The sequence below is a fragment of the Melitaea cinxia genome, chromosome 9 (genome assembly GCF_905220565.1).
Source record: "Melitaea cinxia chromosome 9, ilMelCinx1.1, whole genome shotgun sequence".
NCBI classification, from domain to species: Eukaryota; Metazoa; Arthropoda; class Insecta; order Lepidoptera; family Nymphalidae; genus Melitaea; species Melitaea cinxia.
The window spans coordinates 5,209,874-5,225,607 of record NC_059402.1 but is presented as its reverse complement, the minus strand read 5'-3'; the positions used below and the strand labels follow the sequence as shown (position 1 = coordinate 5,225,607).

General features: G+C 32.1%; 2 protein-coding genes across 2 annotated transcripts; both read right to left on the bottom strand.

The window, feature by feature from the left end:
• Positions 1-760: 760 nt before the first annotated feature.
• Positions 761-1,156, bottom strand: LOC123656578 (histone-lysine N-methyltransferase SETMAR-like). Its single transcript, XM_045592249.1, has one exon. It carries the CDS (start codon positions 1,154-1,156, stop codon positions 761-763), a length of 396 nt encoding a protein of 131 aa, XP_045448205.1.
• Positions 1,157-1,212: 56 nt separating this feature from the next.
• On the bottom strand, positions 1,213-1,620 carry LOC123656577 (histone-lysine N-methyltransferase SETMAR-like). Its single transcript, XM_045592248.1, has one exon. It carries the CDS (start codon positions 1,618-1,620, stop codon positions 1,213-1,215), a length of 408 nt encoding a protein of 135 aa, XP_045448204.1.
• Positions 1,621-15,734: the final 14,114 nt, after the last annotated feature.

Here is a 15,734-nt window from a genome sequence, read left to right as displayed (position 1 = left end):
TGCCTAGACTAATAAATGACTTACCATCAAAATTGATTGAAAGTATTACACCAATTAACTTAAAAAATAAACTTAAAAATTACTTTCTTGATACTATTGTGACTTGACATATTTAGTGGTGTGCATCTTTTTATTTGAGTTTGCCAGCTTGCTTCTAATAGGAGGGTGGATAATTATGTAATTATTTTATATATATATTTAGTTCATTGGTTACTAAATAGCATTGTCATAAACCTGCGTGGTTTTTAATGCTATTTATATTAAATATGTACAATATTGTTTATTTGATAAATAAATTAAAAAAAAAAAAAAAAAATTGCCGAGTAAAATCAAAAACAGCTTTGAAAATTCTTTACCCTCACTTTCATTACCATCGATTACCTTCAGCTATGAAGGTGACTGTAATGCAATACAAATGAAGGTAATGAATTTTTCATTTATTTCTATGTGATATTATATTTATCCCTTCATATGTTTTAAGGTTCTATACGATAAAAAGAGGTCCTTAAAACCTTGCGCGATCTAAAGGTGAATAAAACCTGATTCCCCCTCCCCCTACCATCATCCACATCCACAGTTTTCATTACCATCAGCAGTACAGATTTTCATTAGTCGATATCTATTTATCTAATGCGTATAATTTTGTATAAATCACGTAAATAGTTTATATTCTTGGTAAAGATTATTGTGAGTGTTGAAAAAAAGCTTTTGAAAATTTTCTCACAAATCTGTCCGAATTGCACCAAATCATAGAAATAGCCTAGAACTCTGGTGATCTAGATTCGACAAACTGTGTGAAAGCATTTTGTACTGCCTCCTGAGAAGAAAACTTTTTATAACGTAGAAAATTGTCCAAATCACGAAAAAAATGGTAGTCCGTTGGAGCAAGGTCTGGCAAATACGGAGAGTGACGAATGGTTTCTAATTGCAGTTCCTGTAGAGTTAAAACAGTTTCTTGTGCTTTATGAGGTCTCGCGTTATCATGGAGCAATAAAGGTGAAGATCGATTCATGAGTCGGGGCTGTTTCACTGCTAGTTTTGCTTTGCTAGTTTGCGTTCGGAGTTCAGCACAGCAGACATCTGCTGTTATTGCGTGACCAGATTGGAGAAGGCTATAGTGAATAACACCATACTGAGACCACCAAACAGTTACCATTGCCTTTTCATTGGTAAACGTTGCTTTAGGACACTGTTGCGGCGTTTGACCTAGGGTCAGCCATTGCATTTTGAAGTTTCAACACGCGTTTCTTTCTGCAGATCAGTCAAATCATGAGGCACGCATTTTTCATATTTTTTTATTTTATTGATTTGACGCAAATGAGTCAATATTGTTGGTAAGGTAACGTTAAACCATGCCGCTAATTTTTGTGTAGTTTGGCTCGGATCGGCTTCCACCATCTCTTTCAATTCATTGTTATTCACCTGTGTTGGCGGTCTTCCACGTGGTTCATTCTTTAAATCAAAGTTTCCATCACAAAAGCGTTTAAACCAAAATCGCACGGTGCGTTCATTAGCAGTCCCCTCTCCAAATGCAACATTGATATTGCGAGCTGCCTCTGCCGCGTTAGCTCCGCGTCGGAACTCGAATTCAAAAATCACTCGAATTTTCGAAGTATCCATCTTTCTTATCTAGCTGAATAGAAAAACAACTGAAAGTTGATAATCGAATGTTGCACATAGCTACATAATTACATAGGTACCATGTGAAAAAAGTTTCACTCAAAAATCTCAAACCATGAAGGTTATATGTCAATTCGAAGTACCTATTACATTAAAACGGCAATTTCATACTTTAACCCCTATTATTATTTACACTAGCCGTATCTTCCATTTCCGCCACAGTAACATGCCAGTGCATAGTAGTAACAATTTGTAAGTAATTGTGTAATAATAGCTTTAATTTGCCTTAAACTCTCTCTCAAACCTAGAAAAAAAAAACAAATTCCATATTTATAATATTAAAACGACAATTTCCCTTTACTTTCTTCCGTATTTTAACTACCTAAATCCTGATTTTTCAAAAAATTCTGGCGCTTATCAAACTGACGTCCATCTCTGCTTAATAATACTAGATTTTGACAATTATCAAAATCCGGATGACAAGTAACATAAATTGGGTCAATTAAAAAAGTACATATAAAATGAACACAGACATAAAAATCAAATTTCCGAACAAACATTTTACATAAAGAGACAAACCGGACCCGACTGTCGCATGTATATTACTCGTAAAATATACACAATTTAAACAACTGAAACAACTGAACTGTTTTTTAATACTATTCAAAACTGTATGCGAATAAAATAAATTTTTATGCAACTGGTTATAAGACCGTTATTCCTTTAGCACGCCTGCTTTCTATATGATATTTACTCACTGAATTCTTTAGTCTTTGTTTAGTATATAGAGCATGTAACTTACCAGCGCATGTATGATAAATTATGTAAAATCTTGAATAAAACTAGTCCAGAAAATAAATGATTACATCTTACCTAATTAACTCTTCGTTTTAAAAAACGTTGAAATAAATATTAAATGGTAGCTCTGTTTAAACAACTGAATATGAGATAGATGACGCGTTGGAGCATTAGTAACTGCAATTGAGTGTGAAGTTTTTATTTGTTTGTATAAAATCTAAGAAGCCAGTATAAGTATCTAAGTTATTTTTTTTTATGTCACTAGGTCGGCAAACAAGCGTACGGCTCACCTGATGGTAAGCGATTACCGTAGCTTATAGACGCCTGCAACACCAGAAGCATCGCAAGCGCGTTGCTGACCCTTTCCCCAATCCCCCCAGGAGCTCTGGTCACCTTAATCACCAACAGGAACACAATACTGCTTGAAAGCAGTATTATTTTGCTGTGATCTTCTGTAAGGTCGAGGTACTACCCCAGTCGGGCTGCTCCATATTTTGAGCAGGAAATTCCTGGTAGGGCACACCTCAGTTGAATCTAAATAAAATCTAATCTAAGTGCTCATTTACAAGTTTTGTGTTTGATAGGTTTCACTTATGAACTGGAGATGAGATAAATAATATAAAAGAGTACTTTTTCTTGTGTATATGTTATGTTCTTGCCAATTGGCAATGAATATGTGATTGGAACATTTTACAGTTTAAATAATTGTTACATCATATTTAAAATTTAATACTATTATAGTAGATTTTACTCAATGTTGTCTAATATAACAGTATTACTTAATACGTAAAAGAAAGATATTTTCTGTCAATACAATAAACCAAAACATTATTAACTTTTATTCATATACATATGTAATAAAATTAGTATTTTTAGAAATTGGCGGCGCTGAAAAATATTAACCAAATATTAAAACGCTTAAGTATTTTACCGTCTACTGAATTCATTAACATCATCATCATCACTTCAGCCTACCGCAGTCCACTGCTGGACATAGGCCTCCACAAGTTCGCGCCAAAAATGGCGTGAACTCATGTGTGTTGCCCATAGTCACCACGCTGGGCAGGTAGGTTGGTGACCGCCGGACTGCCTTTGTCACACCGGAGACGCTGCTGCCCGTCTTCGGCGTGTGTATTTCAAAGCCAGCAGTTGGATGGTTATCCCGTCATCGGTCGGCTTTTTAAGTTCCAAGATGGTAGTGGAACTGTGTTATCCCTAAGTTGCCTCTTACGACACCCACGGGAAGATCGGGGGTGGCTATATTCTTTACTGGCGTAACCACACAGCTACTGAATTAAAAACCAATATTTCCTTACATTCAGTTTGTGTTATTTGGGCTTATATTAAAATAATTTTGAAATAAATATAGTATTTTTCTCGCTGACCTTAGTTTAATTGAGCCTGTGCCAAATGCTTATCACATTTGCAACTATCATAGTCACAATATTGAATCAAGGTTTTCTTTTCGTACACAAAAATGTCGTACATTTAAAACTTTTCTAAGGTTACTATTACGACGAAATTATATATATTAATAACTAGTTGTACCGCTTTCAGTGAGAATAAAGACTAAACTTCAGCAGTGACACTTTGACAGATAAATACAGTACAGAATATATGAGGCTCAGTAAAAATTAATACTTTGATTTAAACGGTAATGTTCACAATATTTATATGCTACTAGCTTAGCCCGCGACTTCGTCCACGTGGAATTTAACAAAAAGTTATTGTTCAGTTCGCAGAGATATTCAAAAAAATTCTAAAATACCTGACTCCTTATTATGTCAGCTTATCTGCCAGTGAAAGTCCCGTCGAAATCGGTCCAGCCATTTAAGAGATTAGCCGGAACAAACAGACAGACAGACAAACAGACAAGAATTATAAAAAAAATGTTATTTTAGTATATGTGCCGTGTATACATCCATAAGCATTTATTTTAATATTGCAAACAGACACTACACTTTTATTTATTTGTATAGATGTATAAATAACTGAAAGTTTGAAAGCATTATAAAACATATTTTTTCAGTGTTTACTTTTAAATTAACTTCTTGAAATTTACCGAAATAAAAATAAAAAGTTGTTTACTATTGTTTCGCATATATTTTTTGCAACAGACAAATGAAATTATTTCGTGATAGTAATTTAAGAACGTAGATAGTATTTTGATTTGTTTATTTATTTTCGACTAGCTGGGCCCACGACTTCGTCCGCGTGGAATAGTGACTTTGGACACCATTTTTTGGTTTATTTTGGATTATAAGCACCGTCGTTTGGGTATTTACATGTTCAACGTGATTCTTTAAATTGTCGTAACTTTTCTAAAATTCTATTATAAAATCATGTTTTTATTTTAAATTTAATAATAATCTTAGCACCTTCGGTAATTTAATCATAAGTAACATATATCTTAGACATGATATAACTTAGTTTCTGCAAGTACAACAAGGAATATATGCTTGTATAAACTTATTATATATTTTGACTAGCCCGTTGGCGCAGTTTGTAGTGACACTGCTTTCTGCTCCGGAGGTTTTGGGTTCGATTCCCACCCCAATTTTGAGTGTAATATATATTTATTAATATGTGTATTATTTATATGTATGTTTATCGAAAAAAATATGTAGCTATACAAGTCGGCTGTTACCTATTTAGGGACAGATAACCGTGTGTATAAAAAAATATATAATAATAATTGGCGACTCCTCTTGTAGATAAACAATTATCTTGTTTGGAGTAAAGTTCTTTTAAGACAACAAACGTTAAAAAAGAAATTTATATAGACTTAAGTTTGGCACTAGTATACAATTTGATTGCCTTCGTGGATAGATAAAGTAACAATAAATACGAACAATAAATTTTATCGCAGATTTTTTATAATATGTATTATAGTTATATGCAAAACTAAATTTTTTCATGCAGAAAAAGAAACATAAAAATAAATACATATCAAACTTACGAAACCAAGGAGGCCAACAAAAAGAACTATTTTACAACTAGGTATATTATTGTTGTTTTTTTCAATAGATTACATTATAACTAGCAATAAATTGTTGTAGAAAATACAAACACTAAACTAACCGTAAGGTAAAATGTATGTGAAGTCAACATAATTTATTTTTATTTTAAGTTAATTATATATACGTATTGTTATAAAAAATAATTAAAATAGTATTTTAATAACATTATAATTGAGTATTATTACCTTTATAAATTATTATGTATAATTCCTGTTAATTCTCCAACAGCTTTAAACGCACTTTACACGATTATCACAAAAATAATCAGTTATATCTTACACGAAGTTACTTCTGTTCTACATAGTCGGAATACGTAACAGCAGGCGAAAGCGAAGGGCGGGCGGGCGTGCACCTTCGTAGATACACGGCGACTGACTGAAGCTATTCGAATAGCAATAGTAACTAGACATGTACTATACAGTTTTTAATTCATTCATTTTTTTTTCAATTTACAGATTCTTATCGGAAAACGTAAACAATTGATGACAATTACGTGGGAATTCTTGGCAGTTATACAAATATCATAGGATGATTTCTAAACGCATTATGCAATATTCGTTTAATATTTATACTATGTGATGGGTGCTAATTCATTTCGTATATACTTTTTTTAACAAAAAAAAATAATAATGAACTCTAAATACGTAAACATTTAGTTTTATTAAGAAACTAATTAAAAAAAAAAACACTTTTATCGCAATATCCTATAATTAAAAGCTCATTCCACACCATCCACATTTTACTAATTTCAAATAAAAAAAGATGTCTATCTAATAATTTTTTTATTTGTGTGACTCTAACTCACATTATAAAGTTGTAACTATATAAGAAGAAAAGAGCATACTTTAGAAGATTAGTTAAAGATAATCGAAAGAAATACGAGGAATATTGGGGTTTAACTATAAACAATAAAACTCCCATTGTGTATATATGGAAAAAGATACAACAACTTAAAAACAGTAAAACTAGATTTAATAGAATAGATCCCCGCTAAAACGATCTGTTTTTTTGATATGATATAAAAAAAAGTGTAGAATAGTTCTTGAAAAATCTAACGGAACAAATGAAAACTATCAGCTGAAACGTTTGCTAGAAAATTCGAATTCTAATAATTATGAAGACCGTTTTATTGAATATAAAGTAATACAAGAAGTAAATTTAATATTCGATTTAAAGAATAACTCTAATCATATATCTAAATGAAAAATGTCACTTCGTGAATTGATGTTAATTCTTTCTCAACAGGTAACTCGTGTAAGTCCAGGACCAGACAATATAATTATCTAACGTCAAGATTAAGCATTTACCCGCTAGAGCAATTAAATGTGTACCAAAATTATATAATTACATATTTGTAAAGCGTTTCCTGATAGTTGGAGAGAGGCTACAGTTATTCCAATATTAAAATTAGAAAAAATGACAAGTGATCAAACGAATTATAGACCCATTTCATTAATATGTAACTTTTGAAAATTACTGGAAAAAACTGGACACTAATTAGTAAAACGATCAGGTGGTTCGTAGAAACAAATAAACACATTTCACCATTTCAGTATAGGTTCCGTCTATTCAGATCAACAACGGACCATTTGATGAACAAATTTGAATTAATATGGATTCCAAGTCATCAAGGATAGTTGGTAATGAAAAAGCCTAGAGTGAAGCAAGAAGTGCAACAAATGGAAATCAATGTAACCTTTTAAATAAAATAACTCCAGTTAAATTACGATAATACGGCAAATCAAAAATTAAAATAAATTAAAATCATTACTGGAAAGTAGAGACGAAATTATTAGATGTTAGAAAATCGATCTATGACAAATCTCCTTCTTCCTAGTACTTATCACTAGAATATGTATAGAACACACAACCATGACACATATTCATCTTATTACTAAGACTGAAAGAAATAAATATAAATGTAGACTAGATCTTACAGTTTTACGCTTATTAATGGTATGTACGGTATTTACCAATGAGAAAGAAACTTGTGAGATTCCTGACAACTTAAGAGACTGTTTAAATTAGGAAGGCTTTAAAAAATATAATATGTATAAATCAATTTAATGTGATTAAATGAAAAGAAACATTTATATTGGCCATACAGGTGTTTGCCGTGGTCTGGGTGTTTGTGCAGTCCTTGTGGGTCTCCCCACCGTGCCTCGGAGAGCACGTTAAGCCGTCGGTCCCGGTTGTTATCATGTACACCTGATAGCGATCGTTACTCATAGTAGGGAATATATCCGCCAACCCGCATTGGCGCAGCGTGGTGGATTAAGCTCTGATCCTTCTCCTACATGGGGAAAGAGGCCTATGCCCAGTAGTGGGATATTACAGGCTGAAGCGTAAATGTAAAGTGTTTACCGTTGTCGTTAAACGACCTAAAATAAATAAATAAATAATAAATTCTGTCTTAAATCCTGTATTAATTTTTGTGAAATATTTGAATTAAAAATTTGTTTCTTTTCATAGAATATGTTTGTTTTTGTTTTTTAAGGAATTTCTAGAAATATCTCTAAGTCTAAAGTTTATTTTGCGGTTTCCTTGTTTTTTCTCTTCCTGCAATAGTTTGAAGTTTAAGTAAATAAAGGTTTCTTTAAATTAAAAATAAATATTTATTGTAAGTGAAACACCGTTCAATATATAATTACTAATTATGTTTAATATGTAACTTTTTTCTTTATATAATTATGAAACTGCAAAAAGAAGGAAAAGAGATCACACACAAACACACACAGAGGAAAAAAAGTGTTAGACTTATTTCGCTGCTGATGTAGTAAATTTCTTACCCTTATATATTAGACCGACTTTTTAAAGAAACAATGTAAAAACTCTATATGAAACCTAAGGTAGGTAGTAAGTATATCAGTAAAAACAAACTATTTCATATTTATATTTTAAAAAATACATGAAATAGCCAAGACTTTTGTACCTAGAGGTAGAGCACAGCAGAATACTGGAGCAGCCCGTATGGGAAAATACCCTACACATTGTTGTAGGGCACAGCAGAAATTATCCTGCTCAAAATTTGAAGTACCACAACATTACAGAAGATCACAGCTAAATAATATAGCACTCAAGTAGTGTTATGTTCCTGTGTTGAGGAAGTGGTCAGAACACCTTGCTTCTTGTGTTGCAGGCGTTTATAGGTTGGCCGAACGCTTGTTTGTTGATTGTAAAAGATAGCTATGAAAGCTACATCATACACAAAATTACAACTACAAGACATAATACCACATGAAATAAACCACCAAAGTTTGTGTTATATTTTTTAGAACAAAACAAACTTCAAAACAAGTTAGTTTGCAACCACAAATATTTATTTAACGCGTACAAAACGTTATTTTATGTTGGTCTCGACGATGAACTAAAACGTCACAAATGTTTCAATACTCATTCATGTTTTTAATCAAAATAAATTTCATTGTTTTAGTTCACGCTCCTATTGTTCGAATCGCTACATTTTTTCTATGCTAAGCCTGGCTAGGTTGCTATTGTATAACTTAAATATTTATATATTTAATTTAAATATTTTTTCTATGCTTTTTGAAAGTAATTTATTAACAATGAAAATTGTAAGTATATTATGTGAATGATACCTTAAATAAATAAAATATGAAACTGAATTTGTTAAACGTAAATATTTTTTTTCGAAATAAATCGTAGCTAAACTATAGATTAGATGTAAATAGAATTTTATTTTATATTTACTCGTCGTCTAAAGGAAACGCTACAATTTATTGTCTCGACAAGTCAGTCAATGCAAGAAAATAAATTGTAACCTCTTAGTAAAGTGTTAACGGTTTTAAAATTGATGTTTATTTTTATGGCACTACGAATCGCTACGACGCCTACGAAAATTTAATTCTTACGCTTTAACCTTAGATGAAACAAATGTACGACATAAGTGTCAGATGTTGTATGCTTGTGTGCTGCTGTGTGGTTACGGCAGTAAAGAATATAGCCACCCCTTCTCTTTCCATGGGTGTCGTAAGAGGCGACTGAGGGATAACACAGTTCCACTACCACCTTGGAACTTAAAAAGGCAACCAATGACGGGATAACCATCCAACTGCTGGCTTTCAAATACACATGCCGAAGATGGGCAGTAGCATTTTCGGTGTGACAAAGTCAGCCCTGCGGTCACCAACCCGCCTGCCCAGCGTGGTGACTAAGGGCAACACAAATGAGTTCACGCCATTTTTGGCGTGAACTTGCGGAGGCCTATGTTCAGCAGTGGACTGTGATGGGCTGAAGTTTGTTGTATGCTTAAATATCCGATATAACTTTTCTTAAGCGGTACTTGACATATTTAAATACTATTTAGATTAGCAATAGAACTTCGGGTGAATATCGGTATATTCGATTGTATTCAAATAATTTGTAACATTTTGTTATAACTGAAGATGCTCGTTTGATTTTTATTGTTAACGTTTATTATTGTTAATTTAAGATTTATTTCATTTGATGCAGTCGTTCGGAACGTATTTGCGAGTTTTTTTATGTATATTTCACTGAGGGCAACCAAGCGTACGGTTCTCCTGCTGGTAAGCGGATACCGTATCTTATAATATTGTTTTATAAATGTGCATACATACGTTCTAACAAGCCATTTTTATAAATAAAGACAAAAATGATCTCTATCTGTCGGACCCAGATAAAACTTAGGGTTGTATAATAATGGCCATTAGTTTATGGTTAACAGATTAAAAATCAGTGAGTGAACAATTAATCTTTCCTTACATCCTTCCTACAAAAGATAAAAAATGTCGTCTATAATTAAGAACCTTCTTATTTTTCGTTGCGTTATCTATTTAATGATACCCTTAAATGCTTTTAAACCTCTTTAAATGTTTTTAATTCTTCATTTAGAAAATAATAGTTTTTTCTTAATTAATTTAATTTTGTAAGTAAAAACGTAAAATGACATACGAGTACATATTAAATATACTCGTAACAATGACAGCTCACGGTACTTTAAAATTAACTTTAATTAAACGTTTTACTTTGTTATTTCTATTACTATATTTAGGGCGTGCTAATTAAATACAAAATAACTTTTGTATATTGTCAGTGGCGTAGCGAGGGGGGGGGGGGCATCACACCTCGGGCGCTACTCACAAAAAGGCGCCAAATGTTCCGCAAAACAAATGATTGCTGGACATATTATATGGTTTTCGAATGGGGGGCATTAAAAAGGTATTTTTGCCCCGGGCGCGTGTCAAGCTCGCCACTGTATATGGTTTTTGTGCATTTTTTCAGGTTGTGTATGTTTCAACATGTCTATATTATATGTGTTAATTTATTTTTCTTCTACTTCAACTTCTTTTGGTTTAACAGAATAATTTATTCAATATTAATAATTATCCTCTAAATTATATTATTTATATTGGCTTCCAATAGTACCAGAATACCAAGGGTAATTCTTCAAGGATTTTCGCCAATGTCACGCAGAACAGACAACAAGAAGACACGAAGAATATTTTTCAGTACGGTCCAGATTAAAACCTTTATTTAATTTTAAAATAATTTCCTCTATTTGCATTGGATTTACTGTCTACTATACTCGTATTATTGTTTGGTATTATTAAGTACTGCGTGGCTACGGTACTAAAGAATTTAGCCACCCCCTCTCTTCCCGTGGGTGTCGTAAGAGGCGACTAAGGGATATCACAGTTTCACTACCACCTTGGAACTTAAAAAGCCGACTGGTGGCGGGATAGCCATCCAACTGCTGGCTTTGAAATACACAGGCCGAAAACGGGCAGCAGCGTCTTCGGTGCGACAAAGCCAGTACTGCGGTCACCAACCCGCCTGCCCAGCGTGGTGACTATGGGCAAAACACATGAGTTCACGTTATTTTTGGCGTAAACTTGTGGAGACCTATGTCCAGCAGTGGACTGTATAGGCTGTAATAATGATAAAAATTATTAAGAAATGTGACATTTGTATAAGTAATGTAACGTAAGTGCCAAAAATATTCAAGAAGTTAATATTAATAAAAAAATATTTAAACACACCCTCTGCTGGTCCCCTTAATCCATCATCCCATAATCTTATCTCCTTGTAGTTTTCTTTATTTAATTTTCAATTAAACACAATTTATATAAAGTCATATTTACAAGCGGAAAAACCCACTAAGGTTTGTACAATGCTACGAAGAACTCGTATAGCTTACATTTGATAAATATAAAAACAATTCTAATAACAGTTTTAATTTGTACATTAATAATTATGCAATTTACTATTGTGTATTTATTTGTCATTATTAATTTTAAGTTTTCTCGAAAGGTTTTTTTTGGAAAGATAGAACTTTTTAAGTTTTTGATTATTTTAAAACGTCATAGGACGAATCTTAAAATTTCTATACTACTATGACCCTGATAATCTGTCAAAATAAAAATGCAACAGAATAAAATGCAATTAGTGCATTCTTCTATAAAAAAGTGTTTAATTTCAGATTTATTCTGATTAAATTATACGATTGTAGTAGTGGTAGGGTTGCGAGTCCGTCTCACACTTAGCGGTTTTTTTTTTCTAAATCACCTCTCATATCGTCTCATATATCAGCCTCTATAGATTTTCGAAAAAATCAACCAGTCTCCTTTCTACCTTCTCGTAAATTGTATTAGAAAAAAAAATAATTTCTGTCAAACTGGCAGAACTAAATGCCATTACTCCAAAGAGTAGGAATTAATTTTGACGTTTACGTTTGCTTTGGTTTGATTTTAATTTTTCCGCAGCTTATTAACTTGATATTTTTGTTAGGATTTGAATGATAGGTGTGTTGATAATAATAATTTAATTTAAAAAGTGAATCACGTGCTATATTTTCACAACCAGGCATTCGAGTTCATGTCGTGTACAATACTCATAAACATAAACCTATAAGATTGTATTACAAACATTTTTCTTTAATAAAATATTTTTAACAGTAATTCTAAAATCTAAAACAGTGGTTTCCTTATCTTTCATAATGATATGTAACAGAAATACACGTTCTCGATAAATAATTTTGTTTCAATAAACAATAGTCAGAAAAACTTATCACATTATATTCATATAGGATCTAAATATTATCACGTTTACAATAGAATGTCATTTTGTTTGTTTTTATTTAGGAGACAAGCAGTACAGCAACAACAAAAAAATATAATAACAGACGACTCAAAAACAATTCAAGTTTCCTCTAATTACTAAAATAAACAAGTAACAGAAAATAACAATTGGGATATCTTTGTACCTTTGAAAATTGACGCAATAGTTTCGATATATTTCGAACTTATCTCACGTCCTCTTTCACAACTACATTAACCAACAAGTTTATAAGTACTAAAACTTCAAAATAAACATAAACACGCAATTATAACTCGAAATAAAATAGCAAAAGGCTAAGGCTAATAGCAAAAGGTTTATAAAAAAAAAAAAATATTTGTACTCAAACAAAAACACCCACTACAATTTTGTCGAAAACTAATAAAATGAGATCATCATCAACGCCAACCCGCACTGAATTAGCGTAGTGAATTAAGCTCTGATCCATGTGTCCTAGGTGGATAGAGGTCTATGTCCAGCAGTGGGATATTACAGGCTGAAGCGATCATCAACGTACTGGAAGGCATTGTTAGTGATAACTAAAAAAGTACTCGTCAAATTTCATCAGTTGAGGAGTGCCACGCTAAACTAGGCTTATATCTCCTCACCATATCATAAAATAGATATATCGAGTTTTCTTATTTTAGCTAAACCATCGATGAATCAACCATGATCATGTGAACCACTCGGTGATTTAATAGCGAACATACGAGTACATTGTTGGCAAAGCGAGGTTATGTGTTCCATTTGTAGCTGTTTTGCTTGGACTTTGGATCTATTTCAAAGGTAAGATATGTATTTTATTTCAAAGACTAGCTTTATCTGTGAATTTGTTCGGTTTTCGTAGAGATTCTATCAAAATACTCTTTATTTTTTTAACGGCGTGTTCCCGATACCATGGGAATTATGGGATAAAAAGCAAATGTTGCCATGAGACCTGCTTTATTTTATTTTAGCCGTTCCAGAGAGAGATATACAGATATATGTCTATATAAAATTGTAAAATTGTTTTTAATTTGTCATGTATTTAAATCGATTTTTTTTTGGTATGTAGAATGTAATATTTTATTTATTTTTTTATTATTTTTATATTTTAAATATTTATTTTTATAATTTAAACCTTTCGTGATTTGAATTGTTTTTGCTAGCAAAATCTGTCGTATTTGTTTAATAGTTTAGTATTTATATAATTGTTTGGTTGTTTCATATCTATCTGGGCGGTAGGCTCGGTTTCGCGAGAATTTCGAGGTAAAAAGTAGCCTATATGTGGCACCACAACCTCCTTCATCTTCCAGTAACAGTCCTATAAAAATCAGTTCAACCGTTCCAAAAATTAGCCTGGAGAAACAGAAAAAAAAGACAGACTACCGAATTTTTGAAATCCATTGATTGTGTTTTAGTATCGTGTAAATAATTAGGACCTGTGTGTTCTTGAAAATCACAGTTATTTAGTAATCACGGAAGACACTTCAATTCTATTTATATATATAGATGTATAAATAAAATACTTAATTTCAAATGTATAGTATAGTTATACTCATAACTCCTATCGATGCATTAAAAAATTAAAGATCAAAGATATGTCAAGGGTAGAGAAAACAATTTGAAATTTGTTTTTAATCGACTTCAAAAAAAGAAACCGACTTCAAAAGAAGATATCCCTAGTTTGTTACCATGATAAGAAAACCAGGATCTGATGATGGGATCTTGAGGTTAACTCTCAAAAAACCGCATAACTTTTTACTGGGTCTACCAATTTTGATGATTTTTAATTTAATCGAAAGTCGATATTTATCATGTGGTCATATTTAAATTTCATCGAGATCTAATTACAACTTTTGGAGTAATCTTTGATAATGCGTATTTACTTGACTATTTTTTCGTCTACCTACGTTGTATTACTTGTCGATATAATTGAAGTCGGTTTTTCTTCGTTTACTTGCAAACACAATTATTACATAACTGGATTGATGATAAGATTTAAATAGAAACAAAGAATAAGAGATATTAGTAACATTTGGCAATAAACTCGTGTATTCTGTAAATCAAGTTATTATTGAATTATTATATTATTGTTATTGCAAAAGCATATATTAAATATTTATCGTCAATAGCAGTTAAAAATTTTCGGTGATAAGTATATTTGTAATTTAAAAAAAAATCCTTTAAAGTCTATACGTTTCCTAGGTAATATGCACATTTATGAACAGTAGAAACTGTACTGTATATATGACTTAGACGAAGTCGTCGTTTTATACAGAAAACTTCAAGTATATTAACTTAGAAATGATTACAACTTCGAAATATTCCCATTTTGTATTATAAAACTTAAGTTATAGTAACATCTGCTGTATACGATAAATCAGGGCGTTGACTTTTTGTCTTTCGTGCTGGTTGGCTTTCGCTGTATGCTGCGGACTGCTTATTGCTGTAATTGCTGGTATCGCTTACGGCTACAACTACTGCCTAGCGGAATTCGTCACACTTACCAGTACGTATTTTTTTAAGTTTTATTTAACTGTACTTTTCATTTAGCCTGTAAGATATAGTATGTGGCATACATAACCTTAATATGAAACATAACTTTTTGTACATATTTATATGTAATAAATGCTTATAGCTGATTGTGAGCTACAGTATCTTTCAAAATAACATCTTTAAGATTATATAACTATTGCAAATAACTTTGTTATTAACGTTCAAGATGATTACCTAATAATGCAAATGTTTAAATTAGGGTCCGACATACGAGTCTACATGCGGCGAGGTCAGTTTTACGACAGGCCGGACTTAGCTCACATTAAAAGAAGAATGGATGATGATGAAGAAGGTTAGCCATTAGTTGTTGATAGTTGAAGACATAGTCATAAATAAGTTTTATATTAATATATATATGCACACAAAATTTCATAAAATCGGTCCAGCCATTTCGGAGGAGCATTGTAATTAACATTGTGACACGAGAATTTTATATATAAGCTATATGTCTACACATATCGACAAACAAGCGTACTGCCCACCTGATGATAGGCGGTTAACGTAGCTTATAGACGCTTGCAACACCAGAAGCATCGCAGGCGCGCTATTCTACCCCTGACTCTTCCCAGAAGCACTAACCACCTCATTTACCACAGGAACACAACACAACTTGAGTGCAGTGCTATTTAGCTGTGATCTTCTGAAAGTCCTTCCCCAGACTGG